The sequence below is a fragment of the Sesamum indicum genome, linkage group LG3 (assembly GCF_026168435.1).
Source record: "Sesamum indicum cultivar Baizhima isolate 11 linkage group LG3, ASM2616843v1, whole genome shotgun sequence".
Classification (NCBI taxonomy): Eukaryota; Viridiplantae; Streptophyta; class Magnoliopsida; order Lamiales; family Pedaliaceae; genus Sesamum; species Sesamum indicum.
This window is the reverse complement of record NC_142659.1, coordinates 23,579,159-23,600,558: the sequence shown is the minus strand read 5'-3', so window position 1 is coordinate 23,600,558 and position 21,400 is coordinate 23,579,159. Positions and strand designations below refer to the sequence as shown.

Here is a 21,400-nt window from a genome sequence, read left to right as displayed (position 1 = left end):
TTATTCAAAAAAACTAAAAAAATGAATATTATCTTTCTTACAAGATTTGGTTTTTATTAATTTCTGCTATAAGATTTAGGGTATTTACTATTTCTAGTAATTTAATATTTATTCCTTTTATAGCGTGTTGATGACAAATGACTTAAAATTGTTGGAATCTTAATTGGTCATAGTTTAAATAAATTATACCAATTATGTAATTAATATCACATAACACGAAAAATAATTAATTAACGGACAAATTAAGACTAGGGATAATGTCACTAACTTTTTCTGAGATTTAGTATAATTACATATAAATCTCCTATGATTTAAAAAATTACATCAGTTGTCCTTGTTTCCATCCAACAAGAACACTCCATTAGTCAAATTTAATAAAATTTATTAATATTAGTAAAAAATAAAAATAAAAATAAAAATAAATAAAATCCATATTTATCTATACCTAATTATTACTTACTATTAACTTATCTAGATTAAGTAAATCTTTTCTTATCAAATTATCATCACATATAAATCTTTTCTTCATTGGAATCTATTCTTTTCCCCTAAATAATTTCAGATATTTGTAAAAAGATTGGTAAGGGATAGTAAAATAGTAAAATAAAATAGAAAAGATAGCATCAATATTCCCTCAAATTATATTGAATTATACAAATACTTTCTTCTTTTTTAGAATTACAGATATACCCCTTCAGTCTAATGTACTTCAAAGGGTATTTTATTTTTTTGAAAATTTACTGTTAAATAGGAAGTGTACTTATAATTATAATTTTATTAAAAAAATAAAATGTTTGTGCAGTTAAATTTAATATTGGGATATAAATGTAATTTAATCCATAAAAAAATGAGTTGGTTAATGAAAGATGGGGGAGTGAAAAAATATTGGGGCAGGTGCAGTTGTTTCCCAATAGTGTGGGTTTTTGTGGACCATTTGGAGATGAGAATGTTGTGGTTTGCTTTTGTTGAAAGAAGATAAATATGATTCTAGTGGGCATTTTTACCACATGCCATGTAATGCATTTTATCTTTAATCATAAGGTATATTTATACCATTTTAAACGTGTAAAATTATATTTTTTCTTAAAATCAAAAGGAATCCTCTCTATACTCTCAAACCCTTCTCGGTTCACTCTTTTAAGTTCAGTGCTATATACGAGCAAAAAGAAAAAAAGTGAGGAGGTCTCTATGGATAGAGTTCGAACCCGGAGGGAAAGAACTGATGAAGTGGCGGCTGCTAAAAGATCGGATAAAGCAGAACACTCAGTAAGTAAAGAAGACTCGGCCCTCTCTAGGTAGAAAAAGGACATTACGGGATATCTCCAAAATTCGATGTACTTCTTCAAGTGTAGGACACATCTCATGTTTGCCGAATCTAAAAACCATTGCCTTTGCATCCCAACACTTCACTGCGGCTATGATCAGATCCTAGTGTTGGTTCACTTTTTACTTTATCCTCCACCTCAATTACATCGAGCCTCTTCTCAATGATGTTAAGCAGCTCCTGATCGCAGCAATCATGCCTTCGAAGCTTTTTTCATTCTCCAAACTTGGGGATAGACGATGGACCCGCTATTCTACATGATGTAGTATTTTGAAAGAAAATTCCATCAAAAGAGTGGACATTTCTGACATCTCTTGACACCCTTGCTTTGAAATGTCACAATATTTTTTTGACGTATGCAAAAGTGATGGAAAAGAAAGAATCTCTTTTACATATCCCACTAGTTTATCAATTTTTTTTGAAATGATAAAAACAAGGATATCCCCGCGTACACTCGAAAAAGCTTCATCTAATGAACTCTACAACCCTTGGGTTTATATCAACAAACAAAAAGAAATAAATTTCAACAAGGAGTTTCTAAATCGAATTGAAGCTCTAGACAAAAAATCTATTTCTTTGAATATACTCGAAACGTTTTAGAGATTGCACTTACTCTCTTGTTGAAAAATGCTCTAATTGTTAATCTAAATGGAAGTGGTGAAATTATAATTTAATTTGTGTACCTTGATTTTATAAAATAAAAATAATTAATTATAAATTCATCAAATGGTGATTATGCTTGGGGATGTATTTGTAATATTAATATCTTAAAATGAATGGATTTATTATTAATATCTATAAAAATAGGTTAGTCTGAAGAGGTCCGAAGGAACTCAAAGGAAGAAAGAAACCGCAAGAGTACAAAAGGATGTAAGACCCAAGGTGCCCCTCAGGGGCCTAATTCGAGTATGGGCACAGGATGCCTCCAAAAAGCTCATTTGAAGCCCTTAGGGAGTCCGACAGAAAGTGCCCACAAGAAGTAAATTGGCCCAAAGAGGCCCGGATCCAAGAGGGCCTTGTAGAGCTTAGAGTCTTGGAATCCCTAACCAAAGCAGGTGTATATATCAAGTAGCTTAGGTGGCATCGACGTAGAACCTCCGAGCGCACATCCCACACAATCAGATAAGGACTAGCTGGCTCTATGGGGACATGCGATGCCTCTAGTCGGAAATAACCTCCAAATCTTAAAAACTTGGACTTAGCTGGGGGAAGGCGTTTGCTCAACCACCACACCAAAAATTCAAGACGCAATCGTTATCCGTAGAAGATACCCTCATCCACTGTGAACTCCAACCACCCCCGGGGATCACGGGTCTCCAACCGTTGAGATAACCTTCTATAAAATTCATGGGGGATTTAGTTTTGTCCAACCATATTGAGATAATGGTCCACCAAATCTATGATAATCCTCCACTGAATCTATGGAGTATTCAATTTAATCAAATGGCCTGAAGGTTGCCAAACAAATTGAGAGTTCTCCCAGCAGAAGAAGCTAACTTTCACCTTCATAATGCAACTTTTGCTGCAACAATAATATTATGGCAAAATTTCACTTTTCATCATGTAACTATAGGGCGGTTGCACTTTCCGTCCTTCATCTTTTTAAAAAATACATTTAGTCCTGTAATTTTGGAACTTTTGACAGATTTAATCCTGTAACTAATGATTGAACATTTTAGTGAAATAGATTTAGTCTTTTTATGTTTAACATGTATGACACTTTTAATCCTATTGTGTCGGAATTAAAAGAAAAATATTGGCCGGAAAATATATTGTGAAATGCATGCAATCACCTACTTAATATGAAGATCCCACAATGTGTGCAAGGTCGAAAGTCATAATTGCTAGATTGTTGCGAATGAGTAATGTGAAAGATGTTGAGATCGTAGAATTGAAAAGAATGAACGATTATAAAGATGCTCAAATCGTTAAATTGAACGGAAAATGAAAGTTAAAGATATTATTATTTGTCAATTGGGGAAGGAAAATAGACTTCAAGACGCTGTGATTGCTAAGTTGGAGAGGAAGAACAATGTAGTTTGGATGATGTTAACAATATCTTAGTTAAATTTTATATAGATTATAGTGGAATGAGGAAGAACAGTGTACTTTTGTTGAGAATGATCTTGTATGTATATATCATGATTGTAAAACTTGTAGAACTTGATATACCTATAATGTATCACTTGTTCTGTGCAAAAACATAATGTTGCAACAATTTGTGTTAAATTGATCAATCATCATTCAACAATTCCGTTAACGTAATGGAACAATACAAAACCTGTCAAAAGTGCTAGTAAATATAATTCATTCAAAAAATTGATTAATTCGTTCAAAGTGCTAGTCAATACAATTCGTTAAAAAATTGATCAAAAAAGTGCTAGTTGTATCACGTGTTCACCAAAAACTGACAAAATATTGATCAACTTTACAAGTGCCAAAAATAGACAAATTTTCTCCTACTACATCTAACCAATGAAGCAACCTTTTTAGCTTCCAACCTTCTTCTGTTTTTCACTTCCACCACTTTGCAACACATCTTTCAGATTTGACAAAATCACATATTTGTTTCCTCCTTTCATTAGCACTTTGGGTCATGTAGTTGTACTGGACTTCCGATTTAGTGGTAGTTATTGTTGGCTAAAATTGTTATTCGATTCTTTGGTGCCATTAGATGTTTGCTCCTGCCTTTTGAGCCTCGTGGTGCCTTTAATCCTGATGGTCTTGGTATTGGTGGCTTATGTGCTGATGGATTTGGCAGATTTGGTGTCATTATCTGTTTAGGATATAAAACAAACAAATTAATGAGATAACATAATATTTTCATTAGAAACAAATTAATTGTGCAAGTTATTTATACCTCTAGTTTAGCTTCAACAACTGATCCTCTATCTTCAGCTTCAACAACTAATCCTCCAACTTCAGAAATGGCTGATGTACCAATTTCAACAACTAATGTACCAGCTTCAGAAATGGCTTGTTGAAGGTTGTGTTTTCTTCCTTTTGACCTATTTGGAAGCAATGTCTATAATTAGTTTTGGAGGCTAATACATACTGAAAATAAAGAAAAATAAAGTGCTCACAATTATTATTTTTGCAACATTTGGATGATTTGTAGCCTAATATGTAACTTCAGCTTCTGCAGCCCTTTTGCTTGGACAAGTTCTCTGGTCATGCTTCTCTTGACCACAAAATTTTCTCTTGACATATTTTCTTGTCCCCCATTTGTTCTTGGCCTTGTCCCTGCTTTCTTGCAACCTTATCATCAAATACTCCCTCAACATTCATTGTTAAAATAGACTTTTCTTTTGCTTCCAAAATGTAACTATTGAATGTTTCACAACAGTTATTCAAAAGCATGTCACATTTTGGATATGGTGTAAAATGTGACCTACTCCACTGTATAGGTGGCTTATCACTAAGCCAATTTATTGCGTTTTTCTCCACTGTATAGGTGGCTTATCACTAAGCCAATTTACTGCGTTTTGATCAATCTCGACAAGTTCTTGCATTTTTCTTCTAAATTCTTGAGGTATTGTTGCCTTTCATAAAGCTATTTTCAGTGCTTTACCCCTAAAACTAGCATTCTTGAAATTACTATGCATGTGTTCGACAGAAAATCTGTGATCTGAGTTGGGAAACACAATCTTAAATGCCTGAATTATCCCTTTTTGCTTGTCTGAGATAAAAGTGTATTCATAGTCTCTTTTAATATTAAGGTCCTCCCTTAAAATATTAAAAAACCATTCCCAACTCTCCCTTTTCTCAGATGACACAACAACATATGCCATTGGATCAGAGCTTTCCTGTTCATAATCAGAGCCTAAGTTAATATCCTCATCCTCAATCTCTGTTACATGATTGTCAGTCTCATAGCCTATCAAATCGTCAAAAGTCAGTGTCACCCAATTCCTCATAATTTTTTACTGTAAAGCACGATTTGATTAGCCGAAACGCTCCAATTTCTATATTTGTCTATCATTGATTCGATGACTAAATATGTATTAAAATATCGATTAAATTAACTATTTACACTTGAATTAATTTAGTAAATTTCAAAATATAAATAGAATAAGGAATATATTGATAATTAGTATATTATTTCACATTTTTCATCATTCAATCGGGTATAAAATTTTACTTGTATATACATATGTTCGCTAGTATTGGGTTTGTCTTGATCTAAACTATTATCAATCTATGATTTGCCCACAAATAAGACAATACATCTTCTTGTGAAGCCTCAATTTCTCTTCCTTAAATCGAGTTAGTCACTATAGCCATTATTCCCATTTTTGGTAGCTAAGTCCCCATTGCACTCCAATGAGAGCTTTAGGCTCAAAACACAGAATTAGGGGTGACAGCGGGGTGGGTATGAGGCGGGTTGGGATGGATCTGGGACTCGCCCTGCCCTAAATTTTTCTATGCCTCACCCCAACCCATCTTGACTCACTAGAAAACCCATCGGGATGGGTTCGATCCAATAGATTCGAATATTTTTTATATGGATAAAAAAGAAGAGGAAAGAAATCGGGGGAAGCAGCAGCAAAGCGAGACATCAAGGCAAGGAGGCAGTTATGCGAGTGCGGCAAAACGAGACGGCGAGGCAAAGCGAAACAAGAGAAAGAAGACTTAACATCAAGAAAATAAGGAGAGCGAAAAGAGATGGAGAGAGAGAGAAAGAAGAAAAATGGAGAGAGACAAAGAGATGATGAGAAAGAAGGTTTGGGGGACGGTTGGAAATGGCAATGGGGAATGGTGAGGCAAGTTTTATTAAAATACATATTTATCTATAAATTAGAAAGAAAGATTAATATATCAGGGCGGGTCTTAAAAATTAAGACCCAAGACTCGTCCTGGACCCCATTTTTCAAACTTGAACTCGCCCCATTAAGGGCGGGTTTTCGTGGGTTTGAGTCAAATTACAATTCCTACACAGAGCCACTGCACGGGCAAAAATACAATGCGAATGACGATGTATACCAAAATCACAATTCCGTTCCGATATTTGAAAACAATGCCATTCTCACTCCTCACCTTCCCTGCCGAGTAACAAAAATATGTAGAGAAAATAAAAAAGAGGTGAGAGAGAGGGTGAATAGAGAATAAAGGAAGATTAAAGTGACAAATTTGAGGAGGTTTAGGTCCAATGGGTGTGAGGCGGACCAATGATATGAACTTCACTTGATAGTGTTTCAAGACCTCAATCTTTTATGTTTTCTTTCCCTAGATTGATTGATATTGCATTATAAATTTCAATTATTAATAATTAATATACACTAGTTATCAAATATGTACAACTAATTAATAATTATTATTTTAATGATGGGAGTCAAACCCATAATTATATATAAATTTAGTGTAGTTATACATAATTTTTTTATAATTTAAAAAATTAAATCTAATATCCCTCGATTTTGCTTCATCTAACAAATAAGTTCATCCGTTAGTCAAAATTCACTGAATTTATTAAAAATTAACCAAAAAAATAAAAGTTGATATTTACCATTGATTGACTTATTATTGACTTATTGTAGGTCAAATGATTCCTTTTGTATTTAAACTACTTTTATAATGGTGAAAATATAATTACTCACATGCATTAATGTGTGAAGATGTATACGGTAATTTGCTCATGAAAAAAATAATTTTACCTGTAGTAAAATCAGTAATAAATCAATTGGGGTTAATTAAGAGTTTTTATTCAATTATTTTGTTAATATTATAAAATTCGGTGAATTTTAACTAACAAAGAAACTTATTTATTAGATAGAGACAAGACTTATGTATACTAGATATAATTTTTCAACCCCAAAAAATTTATATAAAATTACACAAAGGAGAAGGTGTAGTTATCCCTTATTATATGGGATAATTAGACTCCCCTCCCCTCCCTTAGGATTTGGTGTAATTACACCTAGACCACTATAGTTTGAGAAATTGCACCTAGCACCTTGAGGTTTGTTTTCGTCTAATAAATAAGTCCGTTTGTTAGTCAAAATTCACCGAAATTGCTGATATTAACAAAAAGATTGAAAAAAATAATTTGTATTTACTCCAATCGACTTATTACAAGCCAAATAAATCATTGTATGGCTAAATTATTTTCACACGTCTTCATACGTAAAAACATGTGAGGTGGTATATCTCCACAGTTATAAGGGTAGTTTAGTCTGAAAAATTATTTGATCTGCTATAAGTTAGTAATAAGCCAATAAAGAGTAAATATACATTTTCATTCAGTTTTTTTGTTAATATCAATAAATTCAGTAAATTTTAACCAATAGATGGATCTATTTATTATACAGAAGCAAACCTTAATTGTGCTATATATAATTTTTTAAATTATAAGAGATATATGTATAATTACCCCAAATCTTAAAGATGAGAATGTAATTTGTCCTAATTATAATCAAGTAGACAAACATTACTGCTAGTATTAATAAAGAGTGAAGAAGTGTGATTTGGTGACAATTTTCCCACTAAATTTCTGTAATTTTGATGTGCCAACTGCTACCACTACCACCAAATAATGCCCCTCCTCACACTTAGGCCCTTCATCTTCTTCCGCATCACAAGGGCATTTTCATCAATGGCCACCTCCGTCACCTCCTCCATCGCTGTCAGCCCCACCGTAACCACCAAAGCCCGCCTGCGAGGCGTGGTGTTCGACATGGACGGCACATTAACGGTTCCCGTAATCGACTTCCAGGCAATGTATAGGGCAGTGTTAGGCAAAGAGGAGTATGTGAAAATAAAGTCGGAAAATCCATCTGGGATTGATATTTTGCACCACATTGAGACATGGAGCCCCGATAAGCAGAAACAGGCTTACCAAATTATTGCGGATTTTGAGAAACAGGGCTCGGATCGCCTCCAAATTATGCCCGGTTGGGTTTTCTTTCCCTATTTTCTTGAGTACATAGTTGTTCTGGTTCTTGATATAAGTAGATTATGGAGATACATGCCAGTATATGTGTAAAGTTGAGCTAGGATTTTGTACTTAGATGAGTGAGTAGTTTAATAGCCCTGGTTTCAGTGTAAGACCCGCGTAGAAATTGGTATTGTTCATTTAATGTGTTCATCCAGATATTCGTCAGAAGAATGGTAAATTTAGTGGAAGGATTGTCTGTCTTTTTGGTTTTATATTAATATCAATATAGTAAGATTAGTATAAACTAAGTGAATTTGTGGTTGTGCTAGTGCACGACTTATGGATTTTTTAGTGAACCAAAGATTGGAATGAAGAAGTATATATACCTGTGAGTTTGTGTTCCTTAAGCACTGATTTGACATGTCTTTGTTATAGGATTAGAATGTGTGAGCATGTGAACTTTGACTAGCAGAAATCTTGTTCTGTCTTATGATCTTGTAAGAATCTAACTTAGAAGAACCTTTACCATTACACATTTTCCTTGAAAGAATTGAAAGTGGCTGATTTACTCTCATGTCCCAGGTAAAATGTCTCATTTTGCATTGGCATCAAGTTTGAGAAGAGAGCTAAAAATTGAAGGTTTTGGATCTTTTTAGTAGTTAGTAGTTTCCCTTAAATAAGTTTTTGAAAGCTGTGTAACATAGTTATTTATACTTTTTCATTTCAGGAAATGGAACATTTATTAGTTGTGCATATCCCAAGAATTGAATAGGAGCATCCAAGTTTTCACTGGAGGGAGCATTACCTGGTCTCTTGAATTTAACTCTTTTCTTGAAGTGGATTTGGATAAACTTAACTTATCAACATAGTAACATCCTAGCTAAACGTTGCTTCAAAAGTGTTGCTAATAAAATGTTGGGAGATTTTGAATTTTTTGAATTCCCAGAATGTAACCAGTCAATAAACTTGTAACAGAACTTCATTACATTATGTTTACCTGTAGTTTACAACCTTTTACTCTATGACCCCGGAACTAGGAGACGTAATAAAATCTTTTGATCTGTACATGTTTTTTGTTAGCCTATTGATATGTGCACCATCCTCGAAAAGGACGGGCCCTTTTGAAGTTAGAGTTTGCAACATTTTATAAATTTGACATAAAATTGCATTGCATTTGTTGTGTCTGAATTTGATTTGATTAAAAATTCAACTTTGTTGCAGGTGCTTCAGAACTTTGTGAATTTCTTGATTCGAGGAATATCAAGTAAAGCTTTCACTATATAATTGAGTTTAGTTTATCAGTTCAGTTACTGTTCATTAAACTTATGTGGTAGCCTTTTTCTTGGGCTCTATTCTCGTTGGCTTCTATTTTCTGTTCTTTATATTCATTGGAGTCATAATCATTACATATTGCTCTGATTTTTTTTATTTCTTACTTTATATTTTAATTCCTAGATAAAAGCAGTCTATGAATATATTTGCTTCAATGTTTTCTAGCTTTTCTGGTGCTTCCTGCACTATCAAATTTTGATTGATTTTTTTATTTTTAGTTGTGTTGCTATATTTGTGCATAATATGTGACAAGAACTTAAAAAATGTAACTGCTCTTTCCATATAAGATTGAGGGGCAATAATGAATAATAATAACTTGTTTTGTATGTATTATATTTTGGGTAAAAGCTCTGTAATATTTAGGCATTTGACAATGATAAACTTGCTGGTATGGCAAAGTCTAAATCTAGTGATGATTATAGTTGTCTATAGATGGTTTAGTGAGAATAGGCCTGTTAATGAGCGGACATTATCCAGTCCTCAAGTTGCACAATGGTCCTGGCCTCCTATATTGGGTTCATAGTTGAGCCCAACCCTGGACCATGGACTAGCCCATCCAGGGACCAAGCCTAGGCCCAGTCTTACCCATATTTGTAAACTATCCATTGTAAACATGAAAAAGATAGTGATACTTCTAGAATTTTATCTAGGCACATAAGTTCTTGTTTTTCCCGATTGGGATGACTTAAAAAAGGTTAAGTTTCCTAGTTTTATCTCTATACGTGGAGATTACGATTGTTAGAGCTTCTTGTTTTCTCATTAAAAATAGTTCGTGCTTGTGCAAATTCATCAAGCAATTCTCATTTTTCATTGATTGTTTGATGGTACACTAAAGTTTCAAATGATCTACTTAAATAATTTTTAATTTTCGGTATTGGAATCACATTTTGGTTTTGTAGTAGACATAATAGGAGAGTTAGGTGAATACCTCCTAGAAGAGGGGAAGGAGAAGATTAGAGGAAGAAGGCTCTTTTCCAATAAATCCGAATTGACTGATGATTGATAAAACACAAATATAACAAATAATATAGCAAACTAAATGTGCAAACAGTACAACCAATTAAACAAACAAATTCTTGAGCAATTAAGGGAAAATGTCACCGTATAATTGGGTCTTCAAAATCAATTTGCGAGAGTAACTTTCAAAACTTCTAACTTGTAATGGAACAAATTAGAGAATTTAGAAATATTTTGGTGGAAAAATACAAGTAGGGATTCATATTTCTAGAGTGAAACAATTAAAAAAAAGAATGAAATAATAAAATGACGATAGGATTTGCGTAGCCAAGCGTTAGTCTGACCATATCATTTTTTCAAAAATTTTTGGGGCCTTAGGGCTGAGCCTGGACTGTATTTATATGGTTTGGGCTCAACCAATCTATTCATTTGAAAAATATATAGGCCTTGTTTGGGTCTGGGGTGGTTTCGTGTCTGGACCAACCCCTTCTAGCCTGGGTTAAAAATGGACCTTATAAGGGCTTGTTTAAAAGTCTAGGACTAGCCGAGGACCGGCATGAACAGTGACAGGTGGTCTGTGCCGGGCCAGGGCCGGATCAGCCTAATATGCTACTTGTCCGAAGGACATCGTATATTTTTAATAAGTTAGTTTAGTAACATTCTTGTGATATGATTACGACAAACATGTAGAACTGCTTTGCTCATTTTAAGAAATTTTAATGTTTGATTTGATCTAATTTAAAATTGAGAATTTTAAAATCTACTATAAAAAGAGAAACACAAGACAAAATTTAATGGGTAAGACCCAAACCTGACCGGATGCTTTGGGTGTAATATGGTAAGACCTAATAGGTAGTAGTCTATAGGCATGGTAAGGATAGGGTACATAAGTAATCATTATGAATATTTATTCGGTATGAGTCTTGGACCTCTTGGTAGGGTAAAACCCGGCCATTAACTAGCCTAATTGAGAAAGGAGAATAACATGTATAATTACTGAGTTTTCTAAATGACATATGATTGAAACTCATTGGCATTATGAACCGAATGTATATCTTTTGGGATGCTGTTATTGCATCTTTAGTGATCTTTTGGAATGAATAATAATTGTATTAACTAGTTACACATCTGGTAAGCAGAGAAGTTGGAGACTGCAATATCTAAATTTTACTAGGTTAGTGTCTAGTAAGAGAAGAGTGGATCACCTCTCTCAATGTGGCGAAGTGAGGTTCATTTGCACATCCTAAAATGAACTGCAAAAAATTGCTTGAAAGAATTTCATTTGTATAATATTTACCCTCTTAAAACATGGTTTACCAGAAAAATGAATGTGAAAGATCTCCTTCCAAGCCGTACATACGACTTTCATCAAATACGGCTTTCCGCAGAATTCTATATGTATCTAGGAAACCGAGTATGGAATTTTGTTTACTCACTTTAAATTGAGTATCCGTTTCCCTCCCTTTTCTGCTAGGATTGGAAATCCTGTATTTTACATATCCATACGAATGAGACCTTGGGGTTTTAGCTAATGGCCATAATTTGACCAAGTAGCATAGCAACATCCATTGGCTAATGCTTCTTAATTGATGTTCCTCAGTAATAATGACAGCAGGTAGTTGCTGTAATTTTAGCACACACCTTGCAACAGCCATGAAACTCTCTGCATATCAGTTAAACTTTGTTCCATTCTTTGAAGTAAATTTATTAGAAAATTGTTAACTACTCAATTTTGGTTGATACCCTTTTATTTTGAGCATACAAGAAGAGAACTCATCATTGTGATTCTATATTTAAACGCCACACTCTCCGTCCATGCTTGAGTGTTGCACTTTTATTTTGTATCCTTTATTTTGTAGGGGTTCTTCTCCTTTTCTTTTTAGGTAAATAAATCGTGGATATTTATGCTTTCAATATTGTTTCTGTCATACACCATCCCACATGAATTTAGAACTGAAAAAGTGAATAGCTTATGAGCTTTGGCTGAATAACTCAAGTCCATTCATCCCTTTCTTGGCTAGATGCTCATAACCAAATTTTAGGATATACATGGTGGGTTTCGTGGCATTCTTGCGTCCAACGGGCTCGCAGGCCCGGATGTGAGAAATAGTATTAGAGCAGATCACCAAGTGGAATTGGGGGCCAAGTGTCATCCAGGAGAAAGTGCTATTGGAAGCCACCTCTTGAACCTAGGGGAAAAGTGGGAAAAGTGCTGCATGTGCAGGAGTGGTTTTTGAAGCCGTAGGAGCAACTTCTAGAATCCTGATGCTTGCGGCTGATCATGTGCCTTGTCGTGCTGTGACAAGGACGTTCTGTAGAAGAGATGATTGTGATACCCTATTCCACATGATAAAGTGAATACCTATAAGCTTTGGCCAAAGAGCTCAACTGCATCAATTGGATATCCATTTTCGACTAATAGTTCATAGTTGAATTTCAGAACCCATTCAATAGGTTCGGAGGCAATTCTAGCATCTAACGGGCTTGCGGGTCTGGCGCTTGACATTGGAACAACTTGCTTTTGTTGTATCCTCAATCCTTCATCATTTCCCTTGTTTGTTGTGTTTATTTGATTGACTGTTGAATTTGGATATGGAAGAAAATTCTACAATCTTCAGTGATATGCTTACTTAAGTTGACTTTAGCATCATGATGATGTGATTAGTTCCTAGAACTCAATGAACTTTTATGGACAGTTTTCTAGCTTCTGGGCCTTGTGCCTTCTTTCTTTGTGTCATGTTGATTCTTCAGTTTTTTACGTGGTAAAATTGTAGAGATCTGGATGCTCAGTTTGATTAATCCCAGAGCTTTATGTATATGAGAGTCAATGTTTTCAATAGGATGGAGCATGTATGGATAAATCTTTTCAGCTAGGATTATGTTATAGTCTTTTATCCTTTCCACCAATTGATGGTGGACATGTTAACTTTTTTTCTTACTTTTGATTTTCAGAAGAGGATTAATCACGAGAAATGTCAAGGAAGCAGTTGATTTGTTTCATCTACGCTTTGGTGTAAGCTTTGATAAAATGTAGAGATGCTGTTTTTGTTTACCAACTTGTTCATCTATTTTTGTGACAGACTATCCTGCTAAACTTTTTTATTGTTATTGACATACTATTAACTGAAAAATATTACTAGATGACTTGAGGTCAACAGTCTGGCAAATAATGTTGAAATGTCTAGGTTGCACTGTGAACTCTCTTGTCTGCATGCAGATGATGTTTTCTCCTGCATTAAGCAGGGAGTTTCGGCCTTACAAACCAGACCCGGCTCCCTTGCTACATATCTGTTCAAATTGGGGAGTGCAGCCTGGTGAGGTTATGATGATTGGAGATAGTCTTAAGGATGATGTAAGTTCATACTTCATAGCAGGCATTTCTTCCTTTCCATTTTGAGATTACGACTGATTTATTTCGTTTTTTTTTGCTTGCTTGTTTAGATTCTATGACCATTCACTTTCCCTTAATTCACTTTTTGCCCGTATTTGATACTGTTGCATTTTTGTTATTTCACTTTGGTGTTCTTGCTTCTTTTTGCTCCTCATAAAATATATCTGATTTTTTTTTCTCTCTGTGATACTGTAGCCAGTTTAGACGCTTGTTTCCGTGCTTGTGGTCTTTGCAGGTGGCCTGTGGGAAAAGGGCAGGAGCTTTTACTTGTTTGCTCGATGAAACAGGACGGTACAATTCTCCTGAATACCAGAGCGTGGAATTCAAACCAGATTACAAAGTATCTTCCCTTGTTGAAGTTCATTCACTCCTGCAAAATCATTTCAACCTGACTCCTTGATTCCAACACTGGGACTTGGGATGAAGTGCTGACATGTTGAACTCATGTAAGCTCTAATCCATCAAGTATCTCGGATATGGTTGTGGTTATTCCAAGTTTGTCGGTGAATGCAGAATCAATTATAGGACGAGGAAGGTGGAGATATTAGAGGCAATTTTTTAGAGGCCCATTTGTAAGTGAATGAAACATTGATAATGTTTAGATTTGTGTTTTGAGTGTTTTGTTTTGTATTTTAGAGATAGAGAGAGAAAATAGAAATAAGTGTACGTTAAAGATAGATGGTATGTTTGGATTTGTGTTTTTAGGTAATTTAAATATTTTAAAATAAGTGGTGTAGGTTTGATGTTGGGATTTGGAAGGCAAAAATCACTGTTTATTGTCAAATCATATCTCTTTTATATATATTTTTATATATAAATATGTATATATATATATAAATATTGTATGTTTAATGTTGTATTTTTATGAGACAAAAATCACTGTTTGTTGTCAAATCATATATCTTTTGTGTTATATATATATTATATATAAAAAGTTGAAAAATGAAAAAACACACGGATAAGGTGTAAAAGCACAAAAATAAACATCGATGCGTTTTATCTTGTTTCGAAAAATGCAAAAACATAAATCCAAACATAGTGATTAATTCTCATTCAGCTGGCTGCTATGGTTAAATTTTTGCCTTTTGCTTTTGTTGCAGTTGATGGCTTTAAGATTGAATAAATTTCAAATGGAAATGCTTCTGGAGTAGATGGCCCTAGTCCAGTCAATTTTCATGTTCCTTCTCCATTGAAACAAAAATTTCTGGTTTGTATTTGACTATCCTGTGAGGCACTTCTCCAGTCTTGCCTATTGCAGGACTGAAAACATCATCGTATTTGTGTACAGGTACATGTATCATAGGTTCCAGTTCAATAGCTTACCCAATGTTAAATATGTTGTAAGATGTTTTTGAGCTCACAAGATGTTAAGGATGTTTGGTAAATTTTTTCTAGAAAATTAGTTTATAAGGATAAAAAATAAGATGTTTGGAGCTTATAAGATAAGAAAAAATACGATGTTAAGAGCTTATAAACTCCTTTTAGAAAAAGTACGAAGTTTTCAATATATTTTTAAAATGTAATAAATTACTTCAAATTTTGATAACATGAATTACAATATTGATATTATTAATATCTTATAAGGTTCATAACTTTATTTTATTCATACACTTCAATATATATATATATATAAATAGATATAAATAAGATTAAATATCCTATAAGTTTCAATGTATATAAGATATGAGCTTATAAGATGTTTTAAATTAGTTTAGCCAAACATCCTCTGTTCAGGGTTATAATGAGGTAAAAGAATTTGTATGCCTTCCCCATTGACATGTTAATGTTATTGTACTCATCAATCATCTCTAGAATCCTGTTGTATTGAACACTGATAGTACACTAGTTCCACCTGTTATATGTATATCCTGAATCAAGAGAGTTTAGGTGGTAAAGTCTTGTTGTGCCCTGTCATATAAGAGTTGGCAGTGGACTGAGAGCCCCATAGCCCAACCACCGCAGAATGACCGCCCTTGTATAGTCATCCCCAGCTCCCATCTCACTGCTCAAAGTACCCTACAAACTCTTGGTTGTGTGGGAGAAAAATGTCCAAGAACTTTGACGAATTCACCTCAATATTACTGACTAGTGTTTTTGCGAAAATTAGTTATATTCTCTTGTTTAACCGCTCAATGTTCTTTGCAGATACACAGTGCAGTCATCAACAAGCATTTATGTCATTAGGGAACTCCGCTCACCAATAAAAGATGGAACATATAGAACGAAGAAATTGAAGATGCAGATGTGTATCTATAATGGAGAAGACGAAAACCAGCGATGAACCATGGCCAGACACTCCACCGGTTTGCATTCTGGAGCTGTGTGGCCGGCACCCTGCAGCAACGATATTCATCGAATTTCAGATCAGGATTTTACATGCCTGCTTTACTTATTCTTGAACTTAATGTGACTGTTGGTGTTGAGATTCTACCTTTATCGTTGCGAAAGTAAGATGAAATTCATCTCTCTTGTACCTCTTTGTGAATCTACACAGGACAAATATTTGTAGCGCCATTGACAGATATATATCAGCATGAAATTCTTGAAACTAAAGCTACCCATACTCATGGCATGGAGAGATTAAATATTGTATTTGATATGATGGAATCTTGTCCAGGGACTTACCCTGCAACTTCATCATTAACCATCCATGGCCTCAAGTCATCGTCCACCGTCAGATTCAGATGTCTAATCCACTTCAATGTAGCCAAATATGAGACCATCGCATCATGGTTACCGCTGAGAGAAATTTGTGCCAGATGTTAATACATAAATAGCAGAATATACATATACTTCATTTTCATTTAGTACATACAAGGGCAAGTTGGTCATTTTGTAATACAATCGGGAAAAATTCGAATTGGGTGTTAATATTTGGTGTTTTCATAAGATAGGGGAGATAACACGTTTCTTTCCAGGAGCCCTAACACGACTTTACCTGTATGCAAGAGCTTTATAACGCGTCTTACTCAAAGCTTCGTGGTATGGAAGAGCACTTGCGACATTCTGGTCATAATCTCTAGGCTTGCGACACTTATTCCACTCTGCAGTTCTTGTCCCCTGATTTGCATAAATAAGATAAAATAAAAAGACAAAGTACCATTTTTGCCCCTATAGTTTTCTTAAATTATCGAAAAAAGCCAAAAAAAAAAGAAAAAAAGAAAAGAAAAAGGGGATTACCTTTCTAACATGAAGTGCATCTCGGACGGTCAGATCATTAGCCCAAATATATGATGCCATATGGTTCCTATATTCCTGGAAACGAGACAACCAGCTGTCACAAATCTAATTTAGACATATTACATTAAAAAGCCCTTTAATTTTGAAAAAATTACACATGCACTCCTTCCTCATGTTACACATCATAAGTTTCTGCCATCTTCGAAGGGAAATTACAATGCAAAATTTGATTACGAGGAGCACAATGTTAATTTTTCAAAATTGAGGCGATTCTTTCCAATAGTTTTTGTTGGAGTTGGAATCTTGTGCTGTAGTTTGTGAGAAGATGGCAACTCTTAATGACTCTTTCCTGGCTGATCTTGATGAATTGTCTGATAATGAAGAGGATCTTCAATGACAATGCGGAGCACATGGAAGAAGTGCAGAAAGTTGAAAATGCGTTGGAAAAGGGTTGTGATAACTCGTCTCAAGGACTTGTTTTGGAAGACGATCCAGAATACCAGTTGATAGTTGATTGTAATGCCTTGTTCAGCTTCTTGGTGCCAAAAGGAAGAACTTGGCAGGGTTTTCAACAGCAACATCCCAATTTTGTGTCGGGTATCACAGAGATTCACAAAAAGATAGAGAAATGGCAAGAGCCCCCTCCTGCGAACCAGCCTAAACTCTTCCTGTACCTGATTCTGAGCCCAAAAAGAAGAGAGGTGGTCCAAGGTTGAGGAAGATGAAAGAAAGATACGCTATTACAGACATGCAGAAGCTGGCAAATAGGATGTGTTAGAAATTATGGCCCAAATACAAAGGCCCACTCACAACAAAGCCCACCGTCACTTGGAGGCCCACACCCGGTACCCGACCCGCCCGACCCGGGTTTGACTATACTTATATACTCTCTCACCCTCAAACCCTAATCTAATCTCTCTCTCCTTCTTGCGGTTTCCGCCGCTTCCCTCTTCTCTTCTCTCCCCCCTTCAAACCGATACAGCTGTTGGTCTCTCTCTCTCTTCACCGTTTCCGGCGGTTATCAAGAGCCAACTTAATGGCTCTTGCGAAACCGCCTAACGGACACTCTCCGGGTGTTTCTTAGCCTATAAGAATGGAGGTTCTTCAACCCTTTTGCTCTCGGCCGAACTTGAGAAAATCAGTGTTTCCTCCCTCAATCTCTGTGATATATTTTCTGTGTGAGAACGTGCTTTGTGGTGAGCGATAGTAACTGGTCTTTGTGATCGGAGAGTTGTGGTTGGGTACCGTGGGTAGTGGAGCAACCGTGAGGGTTGTGGCTTGTGTGTTTGGGTGCGGTATCTGTGACCGTGTCCCTTCGGAAATTGGATCTGGCTCTTTCCCCTGAGCCACATTCAAACAGCATTATTTCTTTGTTCTGTTTTTCTCATTTCTCTGTAATTTTCATTTCTGTAAATTGTTGGTGTATTCGGCCTGTAATTTTTGAGGAGTTTCGTACTCCATCGTGTGTAATAGTTGATAGGATATATTTGGAAGGAAATACCACTGGAGGGTTATACCCTACAGTGGTATCAGAGCTTGCGTTCTGACTCGTGCTGATCCTGGTGGCGGTAACCTCTGATAAACCCCTCCTTTCCTTTATCGCGTTATTTTTTCTTGTGCTGTTGTCGACTATTACTGTTATATCTCATTACTCCTATTATCTCTGTTGCCGTGGTAAACCCCCTAATATCCCCCTTGGCCGGACCCTTGAGGTCGTCGGGTATCTAGGTGAGACTTAGGCTGGTAAACCCCGGCCTTGGTTACAACTGTTACATTTGTGCGATTTTTTTTTTGTGTGGTATTTCTGCTATTTGCTATAACTGTTTGGGGTTTCCTGCTGTTTCTGCAAGTTAACTATATCTGTTATATCTGCTGTGATTTTCTGCTATATTCTGTTATCTGCATTACCATCTGTAACTTCCGCATTATTCCCACTATCCCCTGTTATCTCTATAATCATTCTAACTCAGTAATACACTTCTACTGTCCGTGGTTTTACTCTGTGTATATCTGTTTTTGGTGCGTTGTTTTTTGGTTGTTACTTGATATATTAATACACTGTCTACCTCTTTAAACCTCTCAGTTTTTTTTTTGACTTAAAACTCCAGCTTTTTTTAAAACCAGTTTTTGAAGCTTATTACCTGTTTTTCAAAAACCGTACTATCCTCAATTTTTTTTAAAATGGCTGGTTACAGTCTCCAACCCTTCGATGGTAAAAGTGACTTTGCCATTTGGCAACAAAAAATGAAAGGTGTTCTCATTCAACAAAAGGTTTTCAAAGCCATTGATGGCAATTATGCAGAAACTGTTTCGGAAGAAAAGAAACAAGAAAATGATGAATTTGCGTATTCCTCTATTATTTTAAACCTTTCTGACACCGTTTTGAGAAAAGTTGGTAAACAAGAATCTTCAAAAGCTTTGTGGTATAAATTAGAGGAAATTTACACCGAAACTTCTTTACCGAATAAGCTGTTTTTATTAGAAAAGTTTTTTAGATATAAACTCGATTTATCTAAAAATATTGATGAGAACCTTGATGATTTTACTAAACTGATTCAGGATATTAAACTTACTGGAGATAAAAATATTGATGAATATTCCCCAATTGTGCTTTTAAATGCTATCCCTGAATCTTATTCTGACGTAAAGGCTGCTATTAAATACGGTAGGGATAGTGTAAATATAGAAACTGTTGTTAATGGCTTAAAGAGTAAAGAATTAGACATTAAAACCAACAAACCTAGTCAGAACCAACATGAAGTCAACCTTGGTAGAGGTAGAATGAAATCTAGGAATTTTAATTCTAGATACAACAGTAGGAGTAGAAGTAGGAATAAAAACAGTAGAAGCAAATCTAGAACTAGAGAAAACAACTTCAGAAATGATAAGATAAAAGACAGACGTTGTTATAACTGTGGAATAAAAGGTCACTATATAAAGGATTGTAGAAAACCTAGACGAGAACACAGGGATAAAAATTATGAGGAGAAAGAATCTGTTAACAATGTGTCCATAGAATCAAATGGTGAAGTTTTTGTGGTATACGAAGCTAATTCTGTGAATTCATTTGACATGCATGAATGGCTGATTGACTCTGGCTGCACATTTCATATGAGTCCTTTCAAAGACATTTTTTCTAATTTGAAGCATGAGCATATTGGTTTTGTATCCATGGCTAATGAGAAAAAATGTGATATTAAGGGTCTAGGTGACATTTCATTATGCTTTGAAGGAGGTCATAAAATGGTTCTGAAAAATGTTAGATACGTACCTGATTTAAGTCACAATCTAATCTCATGTGCTGCATTAGAGGAAGATGGGCTAGAAGGTAGATGGGGGAAAGGGACTATGAAAATTTTGAAAGGATCATTGGTTGTCTTTAAAGCTGAGCGAAAACGAAACCTTTACATCTGCACTGCTACTTATGAAAATATTGCTGCATCTGTTTTTGAAAACAATAAAACCACCCTTTGGCATAAAAGACTTGGACATATAAGCATGAAAGGTCTTGAGTTTTTAAAAAGGGACGGTGTTTTGAATGAAAAGATTGACAAATTAGATTTTTGTGATGAATGTGTCATGGGGAAACATCATAGAGTTCATTTTCCTACATCCCCCTCCCCAAATCCATCTATGTCTACTTGCATTTTAGACTATGTTCATGCGGATGTTTGGGGACCTTCAAATGTGACTACCCATGGTGGTAATAGATATTTCTTGTCAATCATTGATAACTATTCTCGTAAAGTGTTTGTTTTCTTAATGAAGCATAAATCAGAAGTTTTTGACAAGTTTGAAAAATGGAAGATCTTTGTTGAAAACCAAACTAGTAGAAAACTGAAATCTCTTAGAACTGATAATGGCTTAGAATTTTGTAACCAACAGTTTTCTGAAATGTGTGATAAATTTGGTATAAGAAGGCATAAGACTAACCCTTATACTCCTCAACAAAATGGAGTAGCTGAACGCATGAATCGAACACTGCTTGACAAAGTGAGATGCCTATTGATTAGTTCTGGATTGCCTAAAACGTTTTGGGGAGAAGCTGTCCTAACTGCTGCTCATTTAATAAACATGTCTCCCTCTGTGCCATTATCTGGAAAAACCCCTGATTTCATGTGGAATGGAAAATTGCCTGATATTTCCTGCTTACGTGTGTTTGGATGTTCTGCTTTTGTTCATCAAAATGTTGATAAACTTGAACCTAGATCTCTCAAATGTATCTTTATTGGTTATCCTGAAGGGGTGAAAGGGTATAGACTATGGGTTAGGAGTCAACCTGGCTTTAAAGTTCTGATTAGTAGAGACGTTACGTTTAATGAAAATGAGATGCCTTGTTTAG

The 21,400-nt window shown here is 35.1% G+C and overlaps 2 protein-coding genes across 4 annotated transcripts; one reads left to right on the top strand and one right to left on the bottom strand.

Moving 5' to 3' along the window:
- Nucleotides 1-7,786: 7,786 nt before the first annotated feature.
- On the top strand, nt 7,787-16,407 carry LOC105158620 (Haloacid dehalogenase-like hydrolase (HAD) superfamily protein). Of its 3 annotated transcripts, XR_016064789.1 has the most exons (7): nt 7,790-8,214; nt 9,420-9,462; nt 13,440-13,500; nt 13,705-13,839; nt 14,114-14,450; nt 14,979-15,166; nt 16,024-16,407. XR_016064789.1 is itself a non-coding variant. In XM_088878891.1 (5 exons), exons 1-5 carry the CDS (start codon nt 7,857-7,859, stop codon nt 14,276-14,278), a joined length of 753 nt encoding a protein of 250 aa, XP_088735017.1. In that variant the 5' UTR covers nt 7,787-7,856; the 3' UTR covers nt 14,279-14,662. The 3 variants fall into 3 exon arrangements, 2 of the variants coding, with proteins under 2 accessions (XP_088735017.1, XP_088735016.1); XM_088878891.1 differs by lacking the exons at nt 14,979-15,166; nt 16,024-16,407 and having other exon boundaries at nt 7,787-8,214; nt 13,440-13,517; nt 13,731-13,839; nt 14,114-14,662; XM_088878890.1 differs by lacking the exons at nt 14,979-15,166; nt 16,024-16,407 and having other exon boundaries at nt 14,114-14,662.
- Nucleotides 16,129-17,257, bottom strand: LOC105158720 (putative serine carboxypeptidase-like 52). Its single transcript, XM_011075560.1, has 6 exons — nt 17,238-17,257; nt 17,059-17,152; nt 16,817-16,938; nt 16,504-16,617; nt 16,310-16,364; nt 16,129-16,212 (listed from the first exon to the last, which is right to left on the bottom strand). Exons 1-6 carry the CDS (start codon nt 17,255-17,257, stop codon nt 16,129-16,131), a joined length of 489 nt encoding a protein of 162 aa, XP_011073862.1.
- Nucleotides 17,258-21,400: the final 4,143 nt, after the last annotated feature.

Coding starts and splice junctions, on each gene's coding strand:
- LOC105158620 (XM_088878890.1), top strand. CDS start 7,857: ATGCCCCTCCTCACACTTAGGCCCTTCATCTTCTTCCGCATCACAAGG. Junction 13,501..13,704: donor TGTTTCATCTACGCTTTGGT/GTAAGCTTTGAT, acceptor GTCTGCATGCAG/ATGATGTTTTCTCCTGCATT. Junction 13,840..14,113: donor GAGATAGTCTTAAGGATGAT/GTAAGTTCATAC, acceptor TGGTCTTTGCAG/GTGGCCTGTGGGAAAAGGGC.
- LOC105158720 (XM_011075560.1), bottom strand. CDS start 17,257: ATGGCAGAAACTTATGATGT. Junction 16,365..16,503: donor GTTAATGATGAAGTTGCAGG/GTAAGTCCCTGG, acceptor TGTCCTGTGTAG/ATTCACAAAGAGGTACAAGA. Junction 16,213..16,309: donor TTACTTTCGCAACGATAAAG/GTAGAATCTCAA, acceptor TCGTTGCTGCAG/GGTGCCGGCCACACAGCTCC.